The 25976-nt window shown below is 44.1% G+C and overlaps 1 protein-coding gene across 10 annotated transcripts in view; it reads right to left on the reverse strand.

Annotated features, from left to right (window-relative positions):
* Positions 1–3594: 3594 nt before the first annotated feature.
* The window catches only part of DCC (DCC netrin 1 receptor), a 423032-nt gene continuing 400650 nt past the window's right edge, over positions 3595–25976 (reverse strand). For all 10 annotated transcript variants that reach the window (XM_040540170.1, XM_040540171.1, XM_040540173.1 and 7 more), the window contains 4 exons: positions 24891–25046; positions 18600–18812; positions 7302–7444; positions 3595–6298 (listed from right to left, as the gene is read on the reverse strand). In XM_040540170.1, the coding sequence (XP_040396104.1) occupies positions 6209–6298; positions 7302–7444; positions 18600–18812; positions 24891–25046 (602 nt within the window). In that variant the 3' untranslated portion in view covers positions 3595–6208. The remainder of the gene's footprint in view (positions 6299–7301; positions 7445–18599; positions 18813–24890; positions 25047–25976) is intronic.

Genomic DNA, 25976 nt, shown 5'->3' on the forward strand with positions numbered 1-25976 from the left:
TCCCCTGATCAAGGGAGAAGCCACCTATTAGTGCCTGAGTGAGGGCTGTTGGCACAAGGTACAGAAAAGTGTCCTTCCCAGCTAGGCCTCACCGAGGCCTGCTCGCGGCGCAGCCTCAGGAAAGCATTTTGGCTCAGTGCCTCTTCTGGCTGGGGCCGTTCCGATTTGCCTTGCAAAAGCCCCATTTCCCATTTCCAGTTTCCATTCCGTGGGATTTGTTGTGCTGGCAGCAGCGGGTGTAGCAGACCGATGCCCCCGACACACAAAAGCCTGTTTACTGTGGTGGGTTTCCTCCTAGGTTTAACTTCTTACTCAGGAAGTGAATTAAATTGCAGCTGTAGGTTCCTTTTCTCTGACAGCAAACCTTACATAATAAAACTCTAACTTGTCTGTAGGAACCCCTCTGATGACACATCAGTAAAACCCAGACCAAAGAGCTTGCAAGAAGCTCTCCCTGCCTCGTGCTGCCCAGGCTGGGAGGTTTCTAAATGCCATCGAACCACCAGATGCTGGCTGAAATCTTTCTCAGGCCCAAGAGGGATTTGAAGCAGAGCGGGGATAGTTGTGAAAATCCACTTGTTGAGCACTTAGGGCTCAGCACTGACGTGCTTTGAGGTTGCTCATGTCCCTTTTGGTGTCACCTAGCAGCATTTTGGATAGCTTTAAAGGCTGGTTGTGTCCTGCAATTACTTTAATACTAAGCCACGATGCCTGTGAGGGGCAGGGCACGCACGCTCAGCAATCGCTGGGCTCTGAGCTGGGGGAAAGCTGGTGCTGGCACTTCTGGTGTGGAGCAACCAGCTGAGAAACAGCAGCAGGAACTGGGTGCGATGGGAGGTGGGGGTGCAGAAACAAATCCAAATCCCAGCTGCTCATTACGGATGGAAAATAGCTTGTGAAATGAAATAGCTGGAAGGGCGTCTTGGAAGCCCATCACAGGCAGCTCAGGGACATGGAAAGCGCTGGGCAGCCCACCCAGTCCCGCGGAGCAGTCGCTGCAGCTGCTTTAGCACTCTGCATGCTGGCGACAGTAAAAAGCCAAGGCCAGAAGGCTTTTTGTCTAGCCAGTATGGGGCCAGTTCCTAAGCGTTTGAAGGTACCTACCTGCACAACTGTTTGCATGGTGGCGCCACGTCTTTCCATGCAAGAAGACTTCCTCTCTGGTGGTGTCTCCCCCACACTGACGCAACCCCTGCGGCATCCAGAACGTACCCAAATATTCACTTTAAATTGCCCCCAAGTTGCAAACTGCATTTGCACGTGGCTCAGGAGGGAGCAATGAGGGGGGGGGATGGAGCCAGCAGAGGCAGGGGGCTGTGGCATTGCTCTGCGGTGTGGGCACCGATGCCTGGTGCTTGCTATGCAGTGTACCAGACCAAGAGAGGGAAATTGTATCAAAACTTTATTTATTAAACAAAAAAATGCACCATTGGAATAACATTTCTATAAAAAATGAATTATGAGACTGTTCTACAGTGCATTACAAAACCCCCTTTTTCTTCATGTAGTAGTATACAAGATTGTGTGTAGAAACAGTCTTTTTTTTTTTTAAACTGTAAGCAAGTTCCCTTTCTCATAGAACAAGATTTACACTTAAATATTGCAGTCACTATTCTAATTTGGTTAACAATGCTAGAGTCTGACAATTTAAAGAAACTGTTTATAGGCTCAAAATGCCATCTTTAGGCCTTTTGTAACAACAAGATTTTTTTTTTTTCTTTTTTAAACTAAGGCTAGTTAAAGCTGTAGTATTACCCATTTCTATCAGAGAAACAAATCACTAGTTTGCTAAGAATTTTTGAATTACCTTGCGAAGCCCTTTAAATGGCGAGTCGGCACTGCTTTCACCAGTGTCAGAGCATTTAATTAGCAGGCTGGGGCCGGCGCTTCCCAGCTAATTAACTTAGGAGTTCGTGTGTGCACGACAGCCACGGTCACGATGCCCGACCCTCCCGATGGCTCCCGCTCGGGGTGAGCGACGCGGTGCCAGAGCCCGGCGCGCGGGGCCGTGGGCACACTGCAGCTTTAACAGCCTGCTTTAGGTTTTCCAGCCAGGTATCCCTCGTCCCATAAATTATCCCAAAGAAAACACTCGAAATAATAAATTAAATATTACTTATAAAAAGGTCCGCCCTCCCCCCCCCAACCGCCCCGTCCCGAACGTGGTGGCAACTCGCAAATGTAGGAATTGCCAGGTCTATTTTACAATAATAAAAACAGCATTGTTCCTTCTACCGGCGTTGCTTCCTCGCACTTCCAAATACGTGTACAGCATACGGTGAAGCCTGCGGGCTTGTGCCACCTCGTGACGTGTGGGCCGTGTTGTGTTCTCCAGCCCACAAAGATCAGGATGAGGATGCGTTCGATGCTTTTTGCTGAGAAGTTTAAAAAAAGAAAAAGGTCGTGGAACCTCCGGGAATCCAGTTCGACACCAGGACACTTAGTAGCTAATGGGGAAACAAAGCTGACGGGAAAAGCGATCGCCGATCACCAATGAAGTGGCTTTAATTGGTTTAAAAAAAATAAAGAAAAAAAAAAATAAAGAAAAAAGCTTGGTTCCTCCAGTTTCCAAGGTACCCATTTCAGGAATGAGATCGAGGGGTTGCAGCTCAGCCACCTTCTGCTTGCCATTCGCCTTGCTTGCACTTTCCTTCCCTACACCTCTTTCTGGATTTAATGCACAACTGGGTGACGCTGCTGGCTTTCACCCCGCCAACATCTGCACTTTTTGTACCAAGGGTGCTGCTGCCTGTTCACGGCAGCTTTCACAAGCAGCCACACACGATCTGATGCGTCTGCAGGACTCAGAGTTGGGTGCAAGGACGGTGGTCCTGGGGACGGGTTCTTGGAGAGCGACAGCAGGAGTTAAACCTTCAGCTTTGGCTGTAGATTAAAATTCCCAACACTTCCCATGGGCTGGAAGGATTCTGTGAGGGCACTGCTGTACGCACACCCCCTTCCTTCCCCATGGGAACAAGTCACTAACAACTCTAACATCCCTGCCATCATTTTGCCTGGTGTTTCCTGGCTTGCGTCGTGTGTTTTGGCAGAAATTGTCAGAGCTTGTGAATGTGCACTGCAAACATGCCCGGCAGCTCCAGAGAAATGTTTTAAAGAATCATTTAGTCCTTCAAAATGCTGAGGAGGGAATTGGGCCGGAGATGCAGCAGTCCTACCTAAGCCGTTTTTAAAAAACTGGCTCTGGGAAGGGGTTAGTGAAAAGATGCTCCTGTGAAAATTGCAAGGATACGATGGTCCTCGTCAAAAATATTTGCCCAAATGCTCTTCTAAATGCCCCTGGGGTAATGCCCAAGCCGTGTGCTTGGTCCCTGAGAAGGGACACCCGATGGCCGGCCCCAGATCGTGATGTAACCAAGGGGTCATGCAAGAACATCGGCCTTCCCCTTCCAAAAAATAAACAGCTTCACAAAGGGACTGAAACTTCTCAACCAGAAGTGAACATCGAAGCAGTTGCCAGACAAATCCACTGAGCTGGGGAGCCCTGAGCCTTTTGAGCCGTTGATATTGCTCCAAGTTTTAGGTCTAGGAGGACAAAAAAAAAAATATCTTTTTTGCCTGCTCGTCTGTTTTTCACCTGTTCACGGCAGCCCCATCGCACTGATTAGCTAATGATCTCCCCTGCTCCCGTTGAGCTTCACGAGCCTGTCATGCCTTGCCAGATTTCTCATTGCATTGCTCCGGGAGTGGCCACGGCTGAGACAGTCACGGGCTGTAAGGATTCTGACAGCTGAGGAACGTGTCGAAATCCAAAGCCGAGCTCACTGCAAATAAATAGAGCATCAGCAAACTATAATGTAAGAGTTTTGTGCTAAAACACTCATTTGGGGTTTGCAAGTAACGCAGTTCACGTATAGGATGAGTTGTTTGCTAATTAGCTTTTCAGCCCTTAGGGATCTTATTAAAATCATCCTAAAAATCATCTTCAAAAGATGGTTGGCACCATCTCCGAGGCTCCTTGGGATAACTACGCCCAACTTTAGGGTCACGTAGCTCAGAGGAGGTCAAGGGCCCCGCTACAACAGGCAAAAGGAACAGAAGGAAGGCAGCCAGCTGTGCCCAACCTTCTGGGATTTGGGAAAAGAAAAACACACAATTTCAGAAAGTTGATGTTCTTATATGGGATAATTTAGTTTTACTGAGATATGCTGAACGTAAATTGAAATTTCTTGCTCATTTATTAAAAAAGGGGGAAGGGGAGTTGTTGGGCCTTGCTCGGGCTGAGCTGATCGGGTTGTCCCTTCCCAGAGACGGCGCACACGAAGACCCCTTTCGGCGCGGAGCTTATTGATTTAAATGGGCCAAGTCTGGAAATAGATATGCTTCGAACCGTCAGCAGTGCCAGATCAACCTGCAGACTTTGAGGGGCTTTGGTGCTGATGCCTGAACTAAATGGAAAGGAAGATCAATACCAAAACGTTCAGAGAAAGCGCCTGGACACCCCAACGGTTGTGTCCAAACCAAACCAAACCCGATTTGCGAACCCGATGGCGGCTCATCAGGCAGTTTTGGATGGTTAGACACTTGCTTCTGGATTAATGTCCTATGATTTAAGTCCTGGAGCAGTTTTCGTTCCCAGATAGCCCGCTGCAAACCCAGGGTAACAGGTATTTTCTAAAGGATCAGGGAGAGTCAGATCCGACCTTACGTTCCCACTTCAAACAATGTCAATCTCTGCAAATATCGAAGGGGAGCTACTCAAAAGCTGCATTAAGCCCTCTTTCTCTGAGTGAAAATGGAGGTAGTGATTTCATAGGTCCTCACAGCTGAGCAGGGTTTTCCGCACGGAAGATTTGTGCAGTTTATTTTCACTAGAGTCTTTTGGCAACGAATCTCGGAGCTGGAAAGCTCAGCTGCCCGTACACACAGGATTTCCTTACTCTCCAGAAATATTTCATTAAGATCTTAGCAAATTGAATAACAAGGCATTTTTAAGGAGCGTTTTCACAAACACACTGGAGTTCCTAATGAAGCATTCGAATTCCTCCTTGACATCTGATTTTCCTTTACAGCACGGGGCTGTAGAAAATAATCTGAATTATTACTTCTGTTGCAGTGCCATTTTACTCAAAATATTTTATTCGGAGATTCACATTTAATTACCCACCTAATAAAAGGAGCTATTAGGTTGTAAAGATCCTATCCTTTCCATGCTCTTTTAAAATTATGACCCACTCAAGCTTGAAATCAAAGGCAGAGCTGAATGGAATAATTCATCTGAAACTCTCTTATTGGGTTTTGCAGCCTCCTAACTGATAAATATGCAAATCAGTTCCCTTTTGGTGATTCAGCTGCATAAACAGGGATTAGCTCTGAATGCAGCTGAAAATTTAGCAATAAAATGTGTGCACACAAAATTTACTCGATTCAGCCAGTTGTCAATAAACAGCCAAAGCACCGGGACCAGAGGGAGAGGGGATCACCGAAGACTTCCCCGTGTCCTGCTGCTCACCGCTCCTCGCTTGCTTTTCTCCTGGAGCCCATCTCAACCAGGAAAGGTGGTTTTGGAGAAACCCTCCTAATTCCTCGGTCAGTTTCCAAAGGCTTGCTAAAATGGCTGCATTTTTACAGCAACTCGCTAATACCCGGCACTCGTGCGAGATGAGGGGCCGCAGCGACAAAATAAATGAGTATTTTGTCTTCTCGTTTGTGCTGTTGGGAAAAGCTCCAACATTTTGGCGTGGTTATTTGCTACGGGTGTTTCTGTAGTCAGTAATTACGTAGAAAAACAAAAGACTGACCTACGACGCTGTCTGCTTAACGGCATGGCCTATGCTTAAAACCAGACTTGCGTGAGGTAAGACTAGAGCTATACGAAAAGCTACAGACCTCTACGGAGTAAAACATGAGTTAGTCAGGACAACTTGAGCTCTACGAAGACTAGGAGATCAAAACGAGCGATCCAGCGGCATCAGCTGCGACTCTGCGGCGATGGCGTCGTTCGTCTTGCCACGCTTTCATCACTTCAGGATGCCAGATCTACAGTTCCGTAACGTTTCCATTACTATCCTTTTTTTTCTTTTTCTTCTTCTTTTTATCTTTCCTCCAAGGACTTTGCAGGAACCTTCCTTGCGCTGAAGGAGTGGTACCGGGAACGAGACGACTTTATGGGGTCATGTAGGCGGGTGGTGTGCGTGAAATCCTGGTATGCTGCAGTGCTCCTGGATCGTTATCTATCCGTCACCAGCTCCTAGAAGGCTGAGCCTGTGATAGCGTTGAGCTGCTTCATTAGCCCCTCCAAACTGGCCATCTGTTCGCTCAGATCGTCCTGTTCATAAACCTGCAGGTGAACAAACACACGCAAATAAGCTGGAGGGGACAGAAAACGAAGCCCCCCACCCAAAGCCTGGGATGTGGCAGGGACAGGGATGTCCCCAGGGACCCGGAGTGGCCCAGGGTAGGCTGTAGCTTGCAGCAAAGCCTCTCTGGGGTTAAGAGGTGAGCCTCTCACCAAGGAGGGCCCCGTCCTTCTCATTCCCCTCCAGCAGGAGACTAAGGTTATGTTTTTACGTTGTTGATAATGATGAACGGGAACCAAACGCTGCTGTCCCATATTCAGCAGGCCAAATCCCGCCGTACACACACCCGATGCAAATTCTGCCTCTTCCTTTAGCCAGGTTGAAAATGTAAAACCAAGACGTGGCACAGATCACTGCTGTAGTGCCTAGCAAGAAATCCTCCGGCGTGAGTAGATGAAAAGAGGTGATATACAACATGTATTTAGAATATTGCTTTTTCTTCCCCTTATTCCTTTTCTTTTGCACTGTTTTGTCTCCCGGATCGTGCGAGACCTTTCTCTCAGAGAGCCCTAATAGGAGTGAAAAGATTATTCTAATTTCCCCATCTTTTCAGTTTCACTTATCTGCTTCTTCGGGGTTATTTTTCCCACCATTATCGGGTATTACTATGTACTCATTTTTCCTGCCAAAATTATTTCCTCCCCTTATCGCGGTTCTCACCCCCCTCCCTCTCCTCTCCCGCTATCTCCAGCAGCTCAGGAGAGGCTGTGTGAGTTGTCCCGTGGCTGCTATTAGCAGGGAATTTAAGGGCTCGCTTCTCCCCTTTATCACACGCTCCGAAGTCCATTAAAGTCCCCGGAAAAGTTTTACTGGCTTGCCAGAACTTTTTACGGCCTTCCTAATAGCTCTCAGCTGCAGCCTGCTGCCCGAGGTGAGGAGGCAGAGGCCATTATCGAAAAATTAACGTGCGGATAGGGGATTAGAGAATATAGCTTGACGACGATGAGCTTTGCGATGAGGCTGTCTGTTAAAGGTGGTTCTTACGTTAGAGGAGTCTTCCGTCTGCTTGTGGCCCTCCTCCGAGACCTCCGGGGCCGTGGGCACCGAGACGGGCAGCAGGGGTGACCTTGCTTTTCCTGCCAAGCCGAGGGATGCTGTTTTAACCTGAGCCTTGGGAAGGTTAGGCCCTGAAGGGAGGAAAAAAAAAAAAAAAAGGCACGTTAAGAAGATATCGCTATGAAAAAGGGGACAATTTTCGCTTCGAACTCCCTCAGGGCAAGCGCCGGCCTCCAGGCGGGTCATGGAGCAAGCTTGAAAAAAAAAATGTAGTTCATCTCTCTCTGAAAAAAAGTTTTTTACTGACTTTTCATTCCAGCTCGGAAGGAGAAAAAGAAAAATCAAAAGAGATTTCTTTACTGACAGGAAGGGACTTCCCAAGTCACCTTGCAAAACCCAAGTGAGATGGTGCATTGAAACAACGCATCGTGGATTTAAGGCTGAATGTGGGGACGGCCATTTCAAGCGTGCCTGCTCCCCCTAAAGCTACGGCTTAAAAGAAGGATCAAAAAAAATCATAAATAACAAACCCTAGCCCAATAGCTTTTTTTCTAAATATCTCCTCCACTGTGATCTTCACCCAGTTCCCTGTCCTTTTTCTATTGCACTCTATTGTATTCTGTTTGCCCTTTTTCTATTGTACTCTATTGTATTCTATTCATAATAGAATATTTTCTTATTTTATTTATTAAATATTGCCATTTTTCTATTGCTGTTGCCAGTTCAGCTGTCTCTGGAAGTACCCAGTTGCCATACAACACCAAACCACCTTCCCATCAACCCTAAATTTAAACACCCATTTGTTTTCCCTTCCTCCCGCCTGACAATCTCTGTTTTCTTATAGATCATTAACAGGTCATTAAAGCAAAGCTTCTGAGCCAGGACTGGAGCTACCTGGAGAATTTCCCCAGCAGGCAGCATCTGCAGATGGAGCAGCGCTGGGCTCCCCAAATCCCAACAAATCACCGTGGCCGTGACAGCCTTCTGCTCCTTCCAGCCCAAGCGAATAGCCAGGAGACAAGAACTGCAGATTAATCTTCCTCTATTTCAAAGAATTGTGCTTTTTTTAAATTAGTTTAGGGCAGGGAAAGCACCGTGGAGCAGAAGAGAGGACAAAATGCCTCCCTAAATCGAGTTGCCGACAGCATGTTCATGAAGAGAGAGCTCCAGCAAATACTGGCAAGACAAGGGCAGGAACACGGAGAGACTCACAAACAATTTCTTTGAGGCTGAGAATCTCAGATAATTTCATAGCTGGAGCTAGGAAAGTGTGAAAGCTTAATATGAGCTAAAAGACATCACCACCGAGATACACTCACCCTTCCAGCTCCAGTTTAATCGCTAAAAAAAAACCGTAATAACTGGCCCTTCAAACTTCTCTGTATCTCAGAGTAAGCAGAGAAGAAGCAGCTATCCCCAGAGATTCAATCTCCTAAGTGATGCACATTCAAATCAGTTTTTTAAGAAGGGAATGTTTCTCACTTTCATTTCTTAATAAAAAGGCTTATTTCCAAAGAAGGGCACCCCTCTCCCTCCCTTTTTGTCCTCCTGATGCTCTGTTACCTCCAATATATATACCTTTATATATATATATATATAAATATAAATAAATATATAAATATATATATATATATATAGGCTTTTCTGATGCTTCACATCGCAGCCTGCTTGGTTTTCATGGGCTCGTGGAGAAGGAAATATTTGTTGTGATGGCGAGGAGCTCAAGTGAAATGCAGACTACGTTTCGATTGTACTCCTGTAAATCCTGTGGTAAAAGCCATGTTTCTCATATGTGACTCATTATTTGTAGTAATTGAACTTAAAGATCCTCTTTTCTGCGCAAAGACAGATGTTCCCTCCTGGATATTGCTAATGAGAAGCTGTAATAATGATTAATAAGTTCAGCCTGGGCGTCTTTTTGCCCTTTAGCTCTCAAAAGCAACAGGTGAATTGTGATGTTTGTCACTAAAATGAAGCAGAGACGATTTCCTTGTGCAGAGCCGTGTATTTCAAGTTCTCCAGCAAATGTTTTACAGCAGTCTTCAAAAGCAATGCCTCTAATTCATAATTAGAAGAGTCAGCCCCAAAGAGGCAGTTTGCTAAACCTATTTATTTCTGCGTATCAGGCCAAGAGATATGACGATGGACGTGAAATAAACCCAAGGCAGCGTCCATCCTCTTGATAGCAGTACCTTGGGAGAGCTACTTGGCATTCATTCAATGAGAGTTTAAGAAAATGAAGACGAATGCAAAAATTGAAAGGAGCTACTTTATGGAGAGGTGGCAAGAAATCGTGCTTAATGGAAAAGGACTGGAGTTAAAGACGACTACGGGTGGAGTTCCTCGAGATCTGGATTTAGGACCAAAACAACATTTTGGTACATCAAATGGGTGTGTGATTATGGCATCTATTACTATAAAAGGTCGGAAATACAGCTGGAGCTGTAACAACACAAGGAGAACTGCACAGACCTTTCTGCCTAGCTGCTGCTCTGGTGACCTTCCCCAGCAAGGGGACTGGGATGTGCACAGCAGCACTTCAGCTGTTAAAAGTGAGGGATGAGTCCTCACCGCTCCTTCCATCTCCCTTGACAATCTGCGGAAGGAAACACCTTCCAAAGTCCACGGAGAGGCTGGATCAATTGTCTTTCAGAAGACCCTCTCGCTCTTTTTTTGGCTGCACAGTGAGCTTACAAGGCTGGCACGGAGCAGACACCCGTTCATTAGGAGTCTAAAATTATCTGGGAATGAGTCACCTCTCTGAAAGAGAAGAACGGGAAGTTTTGCTGCAAATTCTGCTGGCTCTGATAGCAGGAAACGAGGGAAGAGAAGAGCCTGCACACCTCTCAACACAAGCTTGCAAGTGGAGACGTGCCTCGGAGAAACCAACTACGATCTTCAGATGTATGAGGGAAGAAAATTTTGGCAGAAACAAGGTAAACAGCAATGCCATCTTACGAAGCGTTGTGAAGATCCTACCTGGGATGCTCTGTAGAAGCCCGAGGACATGAATGCAGGAAAAAATGAACTGGACAAAGTGTTGGGAGGGCTTTACTAACTGCCAGTGACCAAGACGAAGAGTCTGTGTGATCATCTATACAGGGAATATTTCTCTTTTCAGAGTCCACATTTGGATCAAGCTCACCATGCTGATGTGTTCATCACGGAGGTCACTAATGGGCTTAGGAAGGACATATCTACCGTAAAACATCAGACAGTGACCGACCACGGTTATAGAAAGGACATTTGGCTTTTTAAAAATTTTTTTACCTTCCTTTCTAATAGTCATCTCTTTGTAAATATATACAGCTGTCGTCGAATGCAATGTGACAGCAGACAGGACACTGGAGGAACTCTGAGAAGAGGACTTTGCAGTAAGATGTTGTGTATGTGCTACTGGTTCCAGTTTTTAACCTGAAGCCATTTTAGTCCATTGATTCCAGAGGGGAACAAAATGCTGTATTCCATACTTAATTAATTTAAAGCTGATCGTTGTTTTTATTGCTTTAGGTTTTTCAGCAAAGCAAACAGTATTTTGGATTAGGAAAGGTATTTGCAGACAAGTCTCCTAAAATCGATTTGGGAACTGCAATAAAAGATATCCAAACGGGGGATGAAGCTTATATAATGTAATGATATATGATATATTATATTATGATATAATGCTTATATACAATAGCCCAACAGACAGGGCATATATCAAAGACGTGAAGGAGATCTGCAGCTGAAGATCACTTGGTTTGCAGAGGCAGCTGAAAATGGAGTGTAGCAGAGATTTCTTTGGTCTCTCATGGCAATTATTCTCTGCGAACTGCCCCCTTTTGTGTGGCTCTGCACTCCTGTCAATCCTTAATGCCCTTTGTCCTCGTGAGTCTCCCATCCCAAATGCCAAAACTCTTATCTGCCACCAGCACAACAGGGATTTAATACTGGCCAAAAGGGAAGCAGAGACGAAAATCTCTTTTTCAGCTCTTGATCACAAAGAGCCTTTGTTTCTCTCTTGGCCCACGCAGCGATTTTACCATCTGACAGAACACCTGAACTTCATCTTCCAGAAGAGAAGCCCCACGAAGCTGAGCATCCTGGAGGCATCCGAGGTTTCTGAGTCTTACTGCAAATCCCCGTGTGTGGATTTTGCGTGTGTGTGCAAAGTCATCTGACTCCTAAACATAGCTACGAGTTCTTTGGGTTTTATTTCAGAGTGACAACCTTATACCCTAGGGGACTCATGGTTTGGGGAGTTCTTGCTAAAAGATATTACTATACAGAGTAATTTTAACTAGGTATAACTGATAAATAACACAGAGGCTGCCATGCTATACCCTCTCCAGAGAGGGTATACATATATATCATATATATATATATGATATAATGCAGCTGATGCATCAAACATCTCCCAGACATCACCAGAAATGAATGCAGCCCTGTTGGGCAAGCAGGGTTTCGTCTGTCTTTTACGCCTGATTCCATCTGCCAAGCGCCCAAAGCCATTTTTGTTACCTCCCCCTGGAAAATTCCAGCTGGCAATCCTTCTGTCCTCACTGGAGCTCTTCTGCTGGTAGGTGGTTTCAAGCTGACCAAAATTTGTTCCGGCCTTCCTATTTCGCGGAAAGCTTTCTGAGCTTTGTTAATAAGATTTGCAGTTTATCAGTTTGCCTCACTGGCCTCACCTGGATGTTTCGCCAGCGGTTTCTAGACTGCCTCAACGCTCTGCTCCTGCTCATGTTTTTATTCATAAGGAGGAGCCACTTTTCAGGCATTTCTGGGGCTATTCAACAAACTGCTTAAATACCTTTTGCAAAGTCTCCAAATCCTGTTATAGTCTTTTCTATCCTGCTGTTGTCCATCCTGGTTTCCTTGCAAGCTTTGCCTGCATTTGGGTAGTGTTAATTGAACAGAAATACTCGCTCTCCATCTCTCCATCTCTCCATCTTTTGGCAGCCCGATGCAGGATTACCCACATCATGTCCGGGTGATCCTACCTAAAGATTTAGCCAAAAGCTGTTGTGAGTTGCTTCCATATGGAGCTATGAATCACAGCTTCAGGAATGTCTTTGGTGAAAAGGAACACAGCCAGTTTGGGCTATTATCTGCCCCAAAACCTTCTCTCGTGTTGCTTATCTTGCAGGCTGCACTTATTCATCCATCCCTTTTTGGTTGCGGATCGATGTATTGGGGTGCAAATACACTTTGCTGTCGTAAGAACTGAGGATTTTTGGAGAATGAAAGTGCCAAGATGTGTCCTGTACAACGGGACCATAAAAGTCAAAATAAGCTACAGAAATCAGAAGGTAAAGTCAGACATGTAATTAAATAAGGATAATCTTTTCTTGCTCCCACATCTCATACCTTTACCACATATTTTTCTAACCAGCATCTTTCCACCTATAAAATAGCGTCAGTTTAAATGACTTAGAAGTTGAAACATAAAGATGAGACCAATGTGTATAAGGGAGCTTGCTTGTTTCTCCATGACAGAACGCTCCCATTTTCAGTAACATGGCACCTCTCAGGAGAGCAGAAGACGTAACCGCATGAAAAATATGAAGCCTTTGCTGTTTTACATTATAGTTGGGGAAAAAAAATATTTTTCATCGTGAAATTGAGTTTCTGCAAATGACTTTTGAGGTGATAATCAATAGAGGCTTGGCTCATTCCGCAAGGGAAATTGTTCTAAAAAGAGACAAAGTTTAATTTAGGAATCTTTGAGAGTAGGAGAAATAAAGCGAAAGGAGAAATAAAACACAGAAAGAGAAAGGAGTCATTTAATTACCTGCAAGAATACAGTACCGAGCAAGTACTGGGACTGCCTACTGGGGAGGTTTTTGAAGTAGCACTGATGAATTTCACACCTTTTTACGTGCCATGGCTTCAAAACAGGTATATAAACAGTGATTGTGGAAAGGGCATTTCAAGACAAAACCAACACAGGCTGCTCAGAGACGTGGAAACATGGCAGAGATTTGGTATAACGCTCCTCTGTCGTCTCAGCTGCTCTTCGTGGTTTTTAATCTATTTGCTACCAATAATACATGGGATAAATAACTGTTAGGGCAAAATGGACTCATTGGCTGGAAGAAGTTTTCCTTCTGGATTTACATTATTTTTTTTAATTTTTTTTTTAATTTTTAATTTTTATTTTTATGGAATTCAGTGCTATGTTCTATTGAAATGGGTCATTTCTACCAAAGGGGAATCAGTTCGCTTGTCCAGACCAGCACCTCAATCCTGACTTCACTTTACACCTTCCAGTCGCCCTGTCAATTTTAATGAGACAACTCAGGTGTCTCAAGTTATCCGTGTGCTAATTAAACTTCACTGCACCAGGGCCAGGTTCCTCTAATAGACAGGACTGACCCTTTTATGACACTTCTTTGTCAATATATCTCCCACTTGAACGGAGAAAGCTTGTTTTCGTAGAAAGCAACATGGAAGACAAAGCATTTGAGAACTGAAGGGGTGGTAGGTAAAGGCTGAAGGAATAAAAGAATAATTTGCTTTTTAATCTGGAAGCTAACAATACAAAAAAGCTCTAAGATTTCAGAATAAGGTGTGCAAGAATTAATCATTCCCATATTTTCCATGAATCTACAGACCATGCTTACTGTACAGCATGATAGAGAGTGCATAATCCCAGATATTTACACTCACCTTTAAAATAAGAAAAAAAAATCTCTAGACCAGAAGGATTTTCATTCCCTATTAACAGAAGAGTTCAGATTTGCCTTTAAATGCAACTGAATTCAAACTAGAAGCAGTAGTTTTTAACTTGCGTTTTATATTGGCACTAGGGTTTTTTTTATTGTGAATGGTAAATTAAAAAAAAGGACCCTGAATTTGGTTGTATAGCTAATTAGTTACAGCAAACTGATTGTTCAGAATAAGTTATACACGATTAATGAAACACATCAATCTAGCACCAGAGGGTTCTAAATTTATGCCTCCAAAATTTGATTAATTCACGCCAAAATTTTGCCTAATTTCTACTTTGCTTTTTATTGCAATTCTTAAGAGGGTTTTCCATCCCATCCTAAGAAGAAAGGTCTGTTCATGCGAGAGCAAGCCCATGAAATGTAACAGCATTATTCCCATATTCACCTTTCTAAGGATAAGTGTAACTTCAGTATCTACTGAGGCCCCAAACGCTTGCTATGTGAGATTATCACGACCCAGGATTCACTGCTCGTATACCAATATATCCTTTTTTCCCCTTGATTTCATCCCTTATTTGATTGTTACCTAATATTATTAAAACTGGCTTTGCAAATCTTCAGTTTTATCTTGTTTGCTCACCTGCACATGGAAAGGATTTGTAGGACTGTCCAGGCAATATTTAGTTTCTGCTTTTTGTACAGGCATGTTTCCTGCCACGTCTTTCCCTCACTCTTCTCTTTTACTCCCCAAACATCTGACATTGAGAACGCAGTATTTTTTTATTATTATTTTTTTTTCCCAAAGAAGCAAAGAAATAGCAGTTTCCCTGCGGTGCAGACCTTTCCCTGAACCCCAGACTCCAGACTGTTTGGGGCATACCTTACAGCTTCGCAGGAGGAAATGAAATCAAGCTCAATTCTGCTGCACAACCAAGTGGTTTTTAGCTCTGGGGCATCCACTGACAGCGACTCCAGGAAGACTGATAAGATGAGAATTTGGATTTCCAGCTACAATTTTTTTTTTTTTTGGTGAAGTAGCAATAGGAAAAAAAAATGCAGCACTTTTATAGTCTTGCAAAAGGCAAAGGAGCTTGAAAAGGTTGAAGTTACAGCATGGTGACACAGTATCAAAACCACCACTTCAGAGGCAGCGTTTTCCATCACTTGCTTCTGCAGAAGAAAAATGACATCCTAATTCAGGCACATTTAAAGTGCAGCTGATCATAAAGACCTAAAAGGAATTTTCATTTGTGAGTGGGGAAAAAAAAAAAAAATCTTTCCTGTCCATTTGTGGGATTTATGTCGTATCTATAATGCAATGAGCTCAACACTCCATCAAACATTTTCTATTTAACCTGAAAGGGGACTGAGTCAAATCACTTCTACGGCTGTGCACATGATTAGCAAAGAGGAGTGAGAGCAGCCTCAGTGGGGATTGGAAAGATCACGGACTTATTCTCACACCCTCTGAATAAGTGTTAGGAACCTCAAGTGCCTGCTCACAAAGCCGTGACGAAAAGGTGAGATCTCCTATAAAATATCAATAGGAAGGGCTTAATTCCAAGAGTTCAGATTTATTGGGATCAAGTAAAAAATTAGGGGGAAAAAAAGGAAGAAAAATGGCAAATTTTAGCTTCAAATTAGGCTGAAGCCATGACCCAACACCAGGAGCACAGCCTTTTTAATATTTATTCCTACCCTCACGGCCAAATCCCCCAGAACTGAATAATGATGCCCATATGTCTTTTTTATGAACTATATGATATAGTTTAACAGCTAATTATAATGCCGCTACAGAGATATACTGAATAGATAAAATATTAGAGGCGATACCCCCTTTTAGCATCAGGTCAATCAAAGCCAAGAAGGAGCTCATCTATTCTCTGGGCAAGATCCAAAACCTAATTTCAACGCTAATATTGCCTGAGGACTAGTGTTAGACACCAGCTCTAGGGCTATCATCTGAATATTCCTCCCTCAACCTTGTCGGTCAACAACTGTCAAAAATTCATGCCTTATGCTTCCAAAATCCGAAAATGCAGCTGGGACTCCAGCAGGTGGCTGGCTGATGGCGAAAGGTCCGCTTAACTTCAGGTTCCTGCTTTCTGAAGTCTTTGCTGGAAATCTCTGCATCACTCCCTACAGTCCTGTCTTGCTTTTTCCCCTTCGGAATTCTGCAGGCTTGTTCCATTAGTTACGTATTGTCTGAAGGGCTACGACACCTGATTGACATGCACTTAAAAAATTGGACAGCAAAGCAAAGAGTAGTTTAATAGATGTAAGTGATGATGAATCCATTCCTTATGGCCCTACTACTTCATTACACAGGACGTGTAAAAAAACGTCTCGAGTCGAAGAAAAACGTAGTGAGAAAGTAATTAATTCTATCAGATTGAGAAAGTAAGAGTTATTCCAACGTGGAAATTGCTAAGAACCTTTAATCACGAGCTTTGTAAAGTCACAAAACATCTTCAGAATTTCCCTTTCATGGTATCTATGGCCGAGCTATCAGGCTAATGGTAGTATCAAATACACAGAATGTGAAATGAAACGTTTTTTGACATCTCTTTTTTTAATGCTTTCTCTCTTCACTTCCTTTCAGCCGTCCAGCTGAATTAAAAGGGTGGCTGACCTCCCATTTTAAGTGAAAAGAAGCAAGAGTTTGAGAGCAGTGGGATTCAAGAGTGGGTACTGATGGAGAAATCCAGTTGTGAGTGAGGACCAGAATCAGTTCTGCACACCCCACTGCCCAGGGGCACAAGTAGAAGTTAGCATTCACCAAGCAAACTTTTCTAAAAGGAATTGGTAAAGGAGACAACATCAGTCTGGCTAATGATTATGAGGACAAGTACATTGGGAAAAGCAAGAGAAGCCATACAGGGAGAAAAATACATAGCCCCCGACACCACAAATAGCCGGGGGGAGATCAGAAATAAAGTTATACACAAATCTAAATGCTAGAAATTGTGATTTTAATATAACAGTGAATACAGTAGTCTGAATGCCATATATAACCCAGCAACTTGTTTTATCTGCATGACAGAGGCCAGCACAACAGAATATTTCACTGCTTTAGCATTTGCTCTATTTATTTTTCATGGCTTTATGGCAAAGCATCGCCACGTTCAGTGCTTAATTTTGCCTAATAACAAAGTCCAGCGCATTGCTTATAGGAAACACTGCATCTGCTTACATGTGATTACTGACCTAAACCAAGGCAATTTCTTTTTCAGGATGACAGGGCTCTGTGAAAATCAGTAACAAGCCCCATATTTGCCTTTTTTTTTTTTTACCTCCCCCATGGTTCAAAGGTGAACTCCAATTGACTCCCAGTCCAAAACAGCCCTTTGGAGGTAACTACGCTTCCTCGCTGGGGTAAGACAAGTAGTGAAATGCAGTGCTACATAAAGATGAATGGACTCTGTTATATATAAAAAATAATTCAGCGGCACTATTTGGCAAAAGCAGTTCTCCAACACGTAAGGATTTATCTGCTTCTGCCTGCTGTCAGAAACTGGATTACTCGCTGATGGATAGCAGGTGCTTCCAGTAAAAATGTAGGGATTTTTGGGGGTAACTTGCTTGTTGCAAACGCTGAACTGCCATATGCTGTGTGGCAAGAAAGCCACGCTCAGAAAGCACTATCAGAATGGAAAAAAGAAAAGCTGAAATCTCAAAGGTCGTCTGAGCCAAACTGGAGACCATCCAAGGTAAAGGAGTAGGGTAAACAGTTAAAATGAGATGCCAGTTTGCAAATCCTTTATTTTCTTTTTTTTTCCTGGTAGCTGTAGCAGTTAGCGTGGCTAGCGCAAATTATGGCACTCGAACAGTCCCAGTTCACACAAAGAGCAAAATAAGGAGCACCTCTGGCTACATTATGAAGGAAGCAGACCCCACTCACACCATACAACTGCTCTCGTTTGGTCCAATGGTGAAGTTTCAGTCCAGCTCTCTGGAGCTGGAGCTGCTTGGGCACCCAGCGTGGCCCATTGCCCCCCTCTGCTGGAGCCCAGCGGCTCAGGGGGACAATGGATGAATGTTGCACTGTGGCTCTATGCAACCACTTCATCTAACCCCAAAACTTCACTCAAAAGTGGCAATATCGTACAAGCTTTTTTTTTAATTATTATTTTTTAATTATAATTTCCTTTCTCTTCCTTCCATGCTTGTTTTTTTTTTTGTTTTTTGTTTTTTGTTTTTCTTAATTTTTGAGTGGTTTGCACACTGGAGTGGATTGCAGTCAGTCCTTTCCCAGCATACATAAATAGTCCTTTCATTATCAAAAAGGCGAGCCTCGGAACAAGTCAAGCAGTTGGCACTGGTTCAAGTCACTGTAGCACAACAGGAGACTGGAAACAAGACCAAATGATTAATCTGGCATCTCATTTAATTCATTTTTATCACTTGCTTGTTAGCTCTGATTTTGAGCTACTGCCTCGTCCTGAATTTTTATTCCAGATCATCAGAATGAGTTATTGGATTATTATAATAAAAAACGTGTATATATTCACTTTCCATCCTGTAAGCATTTACGGATATTTCTTCAAGGTATGGGACAGCTTTGTGCTCCTTTTTTTTATCTCCTGAATTGAAAGCAAGTGGTTCGGAGTGGTACCAGAGACCAGACTCTTACCTGTTTGAGACAGAAGTGGCGTGTAAGGGACTTTCGGTTCTATTGCACTCATGGGCGGAGGTAGCAAGGGGTTGGCGAAGCTGCGGAGCGGGTGCGTGGGGCGGACGCAGGCGGTGGGGATGGTCCTGCTCGGGGCGTCCTCGTTGCTGGAGTGCTCAGGCTGCGTCGGTGGTAGCAAGGAGGGTTGCTGCGGGGCTGGTCCTTCGTTTACAGCTGCATCAGTTAAAAAATAAAAACGACAAGGAAAAACAACTATTATTGAAGTATTTTTAATGGACCATTTCCTACTTTTACGGTCATTTTCAGCAGAAGGTACAGCATTACCCTTCAACAAGCTGCAAGAAACATGTAAACATTTTCATCACAAGTTATTGGCAGCTGAATTAAAAAACCAGATGTTCCTCAGAGCAGCCAGGTGCCATTTAAAGCAAAATATATCTTCCTTTAAAAAAAAAAAAACCACAAGCATGATATTTTCATCTCCTTCTCTCTTTCCTCTCTATGCGCTTTTAAATATTAAAAATCAATAAAAACACAAATACATCATGTGGAGATTGAAACAAGCTATGACTGTGGAGACTCATTATGTTCAGCATGACAGTACAGCTCCAGTCACAGAGGAGAGAAGATAGACTCAAAGAAAGGACTTAATTAATTTCCACATAACCAATCACCGAAGTTGTTTTTCCTTGAGACAGCTGTAACGTTTAGTGTGCCAAAGCCCTAGGTTGCTGTTTTATTAGCCTATATTCAAAATCAATTCTTCAGAGATTTCCATGTGCCATGTCAACTCTCTAATATAAAGCCCAGCTTCCTGACGTTCTGCAGAGTGTCTTAAAAGAAGCTTTCAGCCTCAACTTTTGTCATCAGCTTTCCATGCCAGAAAACAGAAGCAAACGTAGCTAAGATATAAAGGGTCAAACAGAAAAGTCCTTTGTTTCTACAGCCCTCTAGAAAGCAGTGTTGGCTCTACTCTACTAATTGGCAATGTGATCATGACTGTAGGGAAGTTTTCAGGACTGGGATGGTCCCCAGTGCTAGCATCACCAGTAATGGTACTGTGAATGAAGAGAAAGCTGATTTGGCAATCTGGAGTTGAAATGCAACCTATCAGAAGTAAAATCTTCTCATTCTTTCATCAAAAGTTACAGCACGGAGCACGTGAAGTGAAAGAGATGTTGCACAGGACAGAAGAAGACAGCGAGAGGCGGGATCCACGCTCACATGCCGAGCATGAGCTGCGATTTTACCTTCGCTGGAAACGATTTCCTTGACGAGATGTTTAGAAGCAGAAAGCTTTTTGTGTTACTAACTCCTTTACGGAGCTCCAGTGTTACCCACCCAGCTGACAGCACGGCAGGAGCACCAACAAAGACGCAGCAAAGAAGAGGCAAAGCGGCCATCAGCAGGGACGGACGGGTGCTGAGCAGCCACCAGGTGCCCTGCAGGGCCGCTGAGTAATTAGCACGAGGTGGTGCACAGCACCCCAACAGTGATGGGAGCGGGATGCCTTACGACCCGGCTGCCTTGCCCAGATTTATGGCTCTGCTCTTTAGGAAGAGAAGTCAGGAAGAGAAATCACGCCTGCTGTTTACGCCGGGAAACAACTCGGTGCCACGATGCTCACGTTTCAAGAAGTTTAAGAAAACAAAGGGAGAAAAATGAATTCCGAAGAAAATGGATTTTGCTCTTGTAATAAAACTGTAATTGGAATAAGCAACAATCATTCAAGTTAATTTTTTTTCTAATCTTTACAATTTCTTGCTGCCTACCACGACAAACCCAACTAATTGAGTTAATTACAAGAGGACCGGTGAGCAGAATTCCTCGGTGGTGCTTGACGGATGGCAGCAAGTTCATTTTGCCTTGACACAAGAAAGACACTGCCATTTCTCCTTCTATTTTGCTTTTGCTGTCGGATGGGAATAAGAGGAATGGATGGAAACCACCATCTCATGTCTTCTCTTCCAAATCCCAAGGCTACAAGCTCGGGCTTGTAGCCTTCCTCAGCCCCTTCCCCAGCTTCTACCCCACTCTCCTTCTCCCACCCCATGGAGAAGCACTGAAAAAATGTTTCTTCTTGGCAAGACCATCTGCAAGCCCTGACGTTATTTACAAGCAGAACAGGAAGGAAGCAAAGTGGTTAGTGAAGAGCACGATCACAGCAGGAATGTGTTTAATTTGAACGTGTTGGCTTTGTCCAACGTCTCCTCAGTACCTACGCCAGCCAGGATGGCTCACAGCACACCAGTTAATCATGCAGCTTGTGTCAGGAAACAGGAATCTAAGAAAAGCTCAACCTTTTCTCGAAGAAAACAACCTTCTTGACTCACAGATATCGGAATTAGTTATTATACTGGGACCCACAATACTCCAGAGGATCTGGTTTCTTTCAGAGACTGCTGCAACAACCAGAACTCATTGTGTAAATAACATGCAATTACACAGCCAAGTCAAATCTCAAGGCATTTTATAATAATTAATGTCAAAGTATATAAGTAATTACTACCTACTAAGTGGCAAAACAGTTTTGAAAAATGAAAATGAGGATTTTTCCTCTTTTCCACGGCCCTACTGCTTGTTCCTATGGCAATAGCGCAGACGGCCCCGGCAATATCGAACCCCACAGAAAGCAAACCAATTGCAGGATCAGACCAAGGTCAAAATCATCTACAGTTTGTGAAAGTTTGGTCGACAGTGGTTCATTTTCCTTGTTTCCACCTTCGAGGCTTTTTGCATAATGAAGCCATTACCTAGCTCTGCTTCTTTTTCCTTCCTTCCCCAGCAGACCTCTCTCTGTTTTCTTCTCTGAGGGCAAATATTCCGCATAAAGCAGCCAGAGATTTAACGATAACTTGCAACAGGGTAGGGCAGGAATGTCGTTTTAACCCATTCCACCCTTGCTCACTGCCCACACATTCAAGAAGACGTCACAACGTCTTGGTGCTGTAGGCTACCGTGGGTATTATGCCCTTCTCTCCCTTCTCCCAGTCAAGGAAGATGCAAAACAGCAAGTGAGACTCACAGAGGTATCCATCTCAGCTCACAACACTTTCTGGAGCAAATCCTTTGCCTAAAGTGAAAACAAAGCCTTTCGTCATTGTTCGTAGCCTCAAAATGTCTTTCAAGATGTTTGTCAAAGTCTGAGCTACCCCGTGGAGCCCAGCACTTTTCACTGCATCCTTTAAGAACAGATCTTTTGGGAAGCTCTTGACCTGCTTGAAGAGACAAGGGAAAATAGATGCTTACTGCTACTTACCACCAAATACCTTCCCTGGTGTTTGCTGCGGCGGTGCCCTCAGACAACAAAGCCTTATCAGCTGGCATCAGTATAATGATCTCTGTATTACAAGACTTTATATTTAATTGCTGGCTTACTGTATGGGTATGTTTTATCTTACAGATTTAGCCATAAAATCTGGAGACCTACATGACTTGCTACACAAAAGATTTCATGCTATTCTCTAGCTATTACTGAAGACAAAGGTGAGATGACTCTATTAAAATTAGAGGCTAGAGCTGTTTTTTTTTTTTTTTTTTGAAGGTAAGTGGTCTAATGAAAGTATTTCATGCTCGAGAAGACCTTTTTTTATCTATTTAAATTGCAAGCAGAGAATTCTGGAGGAGTCCGGAGGAGAAAGCAAGCCACGGGAAGGACTGCTGAACAGAAAACAGTCACTTGATTATGGCTCAGCCATTTTTTATGTCTGGTAACACTTATATTTAGCAATTGCATGTTATGGCTGGCAGTGGCATCAGCTGTCATCAAGCAGGCAAGCCAGCTATTACTCAAGGCTGGCTCTGGCTGGGGCCTGACTCTCCTTTTCATTTTATTTACTTTCCTCTTCAGCAGAAAATTTATCCTAAAGATAAGTTGCAGCACTTGAATCTTCAGGTCAACAAGAAAAAGCCTTCCAAAAAGGGTGTTCAAGCATGGTCAGCACGGCAGGATGCAAAGCAACACCCTTGCTAATGGCCTTGCACATGATTTATTCAGAAAGTGCTACGTCTTGATCAATAGGGTGCTCAGCCATGGAGTACCACCTGTAGGGAATTATTGCAGAGGGTTTTGTGTTTTTTTTTCTGACCCAGATGCAATTGGTCAACCATCAAGTGAGTTTTTCACCGAGGGGTAAAATATAAGAAAAAGCTCTCTGTGTTGTCTCTTGTAGTCGCAACCAGCAACTGCTAGTTGCTCTCAAAAAACCCGCTTGATCATCTTAAAACAACCAAAATATAGTGTCACTGGAAAACAAACATGATTTCCACGTACTCGTCTGTGCCTCTGCTTCATTGCTGTGCTGCTGTGTAAGGCATAGCGAGGGAAGAGAATATTTCATTTGGGGGCACTCACTGTGATCAGAGAGCTTTGGAAGTCAATAGCCTTTGCTAGCAGGATGACCGCAAAAGCCATAACAGATTGTCATTTTACATTGTAATGGGCTTCGATAATGTTCAAAATACCATGCAGGCCTGATTACCCAGACCTCAATCATCTGAAACTAGCCATTATCCAAACAAGACGATGTGTGTCCCCCATTTTTGAATTATTTAATGGGAAATCGCCTGAACTTTTGTGCATTAGCAACCTTTTGTTCAACTCTCAGGCAAACCCATACCTGTCCATACAGAACAGCCAGGATTTGGGCCATTTCTGGTTTGAAAAAACCTCATTTACACGTGTGAATCTCCTGGCTGGTTCAGGCAAAAGCTGAATGCACCAGACACATGTGGCTTTGGGGCTGTGCAAAAATAGCTGGTGCTCAACTGATCCCCAAGCAGCCACATCCCAGGCAGCATTTTCTTACCCTGTGACACGTAAGATTTCTCTAGCTCTATTTCTGGCCGTGTATCACACTTCCAGTATTTCTCTCCAAGTCATTTCAGAAACAGACCAAAAAAATCAGCCTTTTTTTTTTTCTTTTTTCCTTCCATCTCCATGATTAGGCAAGCAACAGGTAGCTATTTTGTTTCCAGCGTCTAATGTATATCATGCAAGAAATGGAACCTCCTTTGTTTCTGTGCACTGCATTTGTGGAGGATTTGGTACTGATTTAAGCAGCAAATCAAGACCTGATTATAGCAGTGAGGCCCTCCAGAGGAAACTGCCAACTGGCTTTGAAGGCACCTCAACAACCACATTGAAGAGAGGGGGAATGACGTTGGGGTGATGAGCAGGACACCTGAACCCACCTTTCACCTACAAGCCCGCTGCTGGATTTCAATCATCGGTCCCCGAGGACCTGTCTGAACTGACTGAAAGCAACAGGCAAATAGGAAGGAAAATAAGTCCTTCCAAAATTAATTCCCCGCGGACCGGCAGCGCAGACTCTCTGTGATGTGAAGGAAGACGTGTAACAGATTGACATTAATCTGTCAATAATTCATGCTTGGTATGCAGTCGAGGTGAGGGAGAATTAGAAGGAAACAGGAGCCCTCCAGCTGTAATTAGTATGCCAGAGCACGCTCGCTAGGTTGGAACAAAGACCAGCTGGCTGCCGGTGCGGGAGAGGCTTGCGAGGAGCTCGTGGAGGCGAGGCTGGGTCCTGGCTGCGTGCGTGCACCTCCCCAGACCACGATAAGGTGATGTGGGAAAACCCAACCCCCAAATCTATTACTGCACGGGGGCAGGATATGAATGAACGGGAGCAAATCTGAATACAGAGCTCACTCTAGGGAAGAGGCGAGTGATGTCAGACTAGATAACGGCATTCAAATGCATAAAAGGTAGCTGAAAAAGGAGGAAAATAATTTTTTCCCTGTGCCAGCTATGATCCAAACAAGAACCAGTTGCCTTACATTTTAGGAAGTTAGATATTATGAAAACGTTTCCAGCAGTGAGGGCAGCTAAGCCTGGGAAGACACTGTGTGGAGAGGTCGTGTAAGTGCTGCTGTGGATGATTTTCATGCACGGTGATACTGGATCTACCTTGGGATGGAGAAGAGCTCTTGAAGCCTCAGTTTGCCTGGGAATATCGCTATGAATAAAGCGAAGGCAATTAAAGTACAGTGAAATAGGCTTGCAGAGAGGACAGGGTCGGATCAGAGATGCAATGACTTTTAATTTTAAGGCGAGTTGGTGTTCAGCACAGATTTTAAGTCGCAACAGGAGCTGATGCTGGAGAAGAAGCAACCCGCAGCCAGCTGCTGCCACCAGACCGGGCTTATCCCGGCTCCCGCGATGAACCCAAAAAGCGAAGCAGTGGGATTTGCATTGGCTAGACCTTACCCACCCTACCCAGAGAGAAACCTATGTCCGAGCACAGTAATAACAAAGCAAAATGAACTAACTTCTTCCTGCTCCAAAGGTCCTGTCCACAGCGAGGGTGGGGAATGGCACCGGCCGCAGGGTGAACTGGGGGTGCGGGTATCCGCAGGTGGGGGACGGCAGGATCCCGGGGTACTGGGCGCTTTCCAGGGTGGGCACCGGGATGGCACTGACCACAGCTGAAAGGAAAGAAGAGAAAGATTAAATGAGCACTTTCAGAAAAAGCAAAAACCTCTGGAGGGGGTCAGCGGGGAACTGGGAACAACCAGGTTTCCAAAGCCAAGTACCCACAGGCCCGGTGTAAAACTCTTCAGAAGCCACCTCTGTACAGAGAAATACACCTCTGCTGTAAAATTAAAAAGCTTTTTGTCTTTGTTCCAATGAGGCAGACCGATTATGGGGGGCTCTTTATCTCCCTTGACGAATATGGGAGAAGGAATGGGTTAGGTAAGACCTTAAAGGCTTGATTCAGTTGTGTAAGCACGGGTTCCTTAAAACATTTTTCCGATGTTTTAAAGGACACCACTGTCCTCAGCCACTGCTCTGGAAGAGGATGGCTCTTCCAATGTCACTCAGTGACACACCAATGTCCCTAATACCCTAAGGTGTCCCCAGACCCCAGGTTTATCCATCTAATGAGGCTGGCTTTCCGTCGTTCCTCGCTTGGGATGCACGTCCAGGCCTGCAAGGAACAGGGAAGAGAAGTGCCAACAGACCAGGAGCTGAAAGCTTGCAGATGGAGCTGAGCTCTTCAATTTGTGCGAAACACTTTGATTTGAAAACCGGGGATCGCAGCGTGCTGAATCCAGCCTTTCGGGTGAGTTATTGCCTTTATTTTCAATAGTCAGGGCTTGAAGAACAAGGGATAATAATGCCACGCGAGTAATAAATTTCTTTGCAGCTTTTTAGAAAAATTTGGAAACTCTCATTAAAGTTTTGCCTAGCTACACAATACGTAGAGGTTTTTGGCTCGCTGATGATGAGGTTTGGCTTATCTAGCACCTTTCACACATGAATTACAAACAACGCTGTAAACTTTAAGGTAGTCGTTCCAATTCCTTCTAGCTCTCGCTCCATTCATTACACGGAGTGGCAAACCGGGCTATCTG

This window comes from Cygnus olor, chromosome Z, assembly GCF_009769625.2.
Source record: "Cygnus olor isolate bCygOlo1 chromosome Z, bCygOlo1.pri.v2, whole genome shotgun sequence".
NCBI classification, from domain to species: Eukaryota; Metazoa; Chordata; class Aves; order Anseriformes; family Anatidae; genus Cygnus; species Cygnus olor.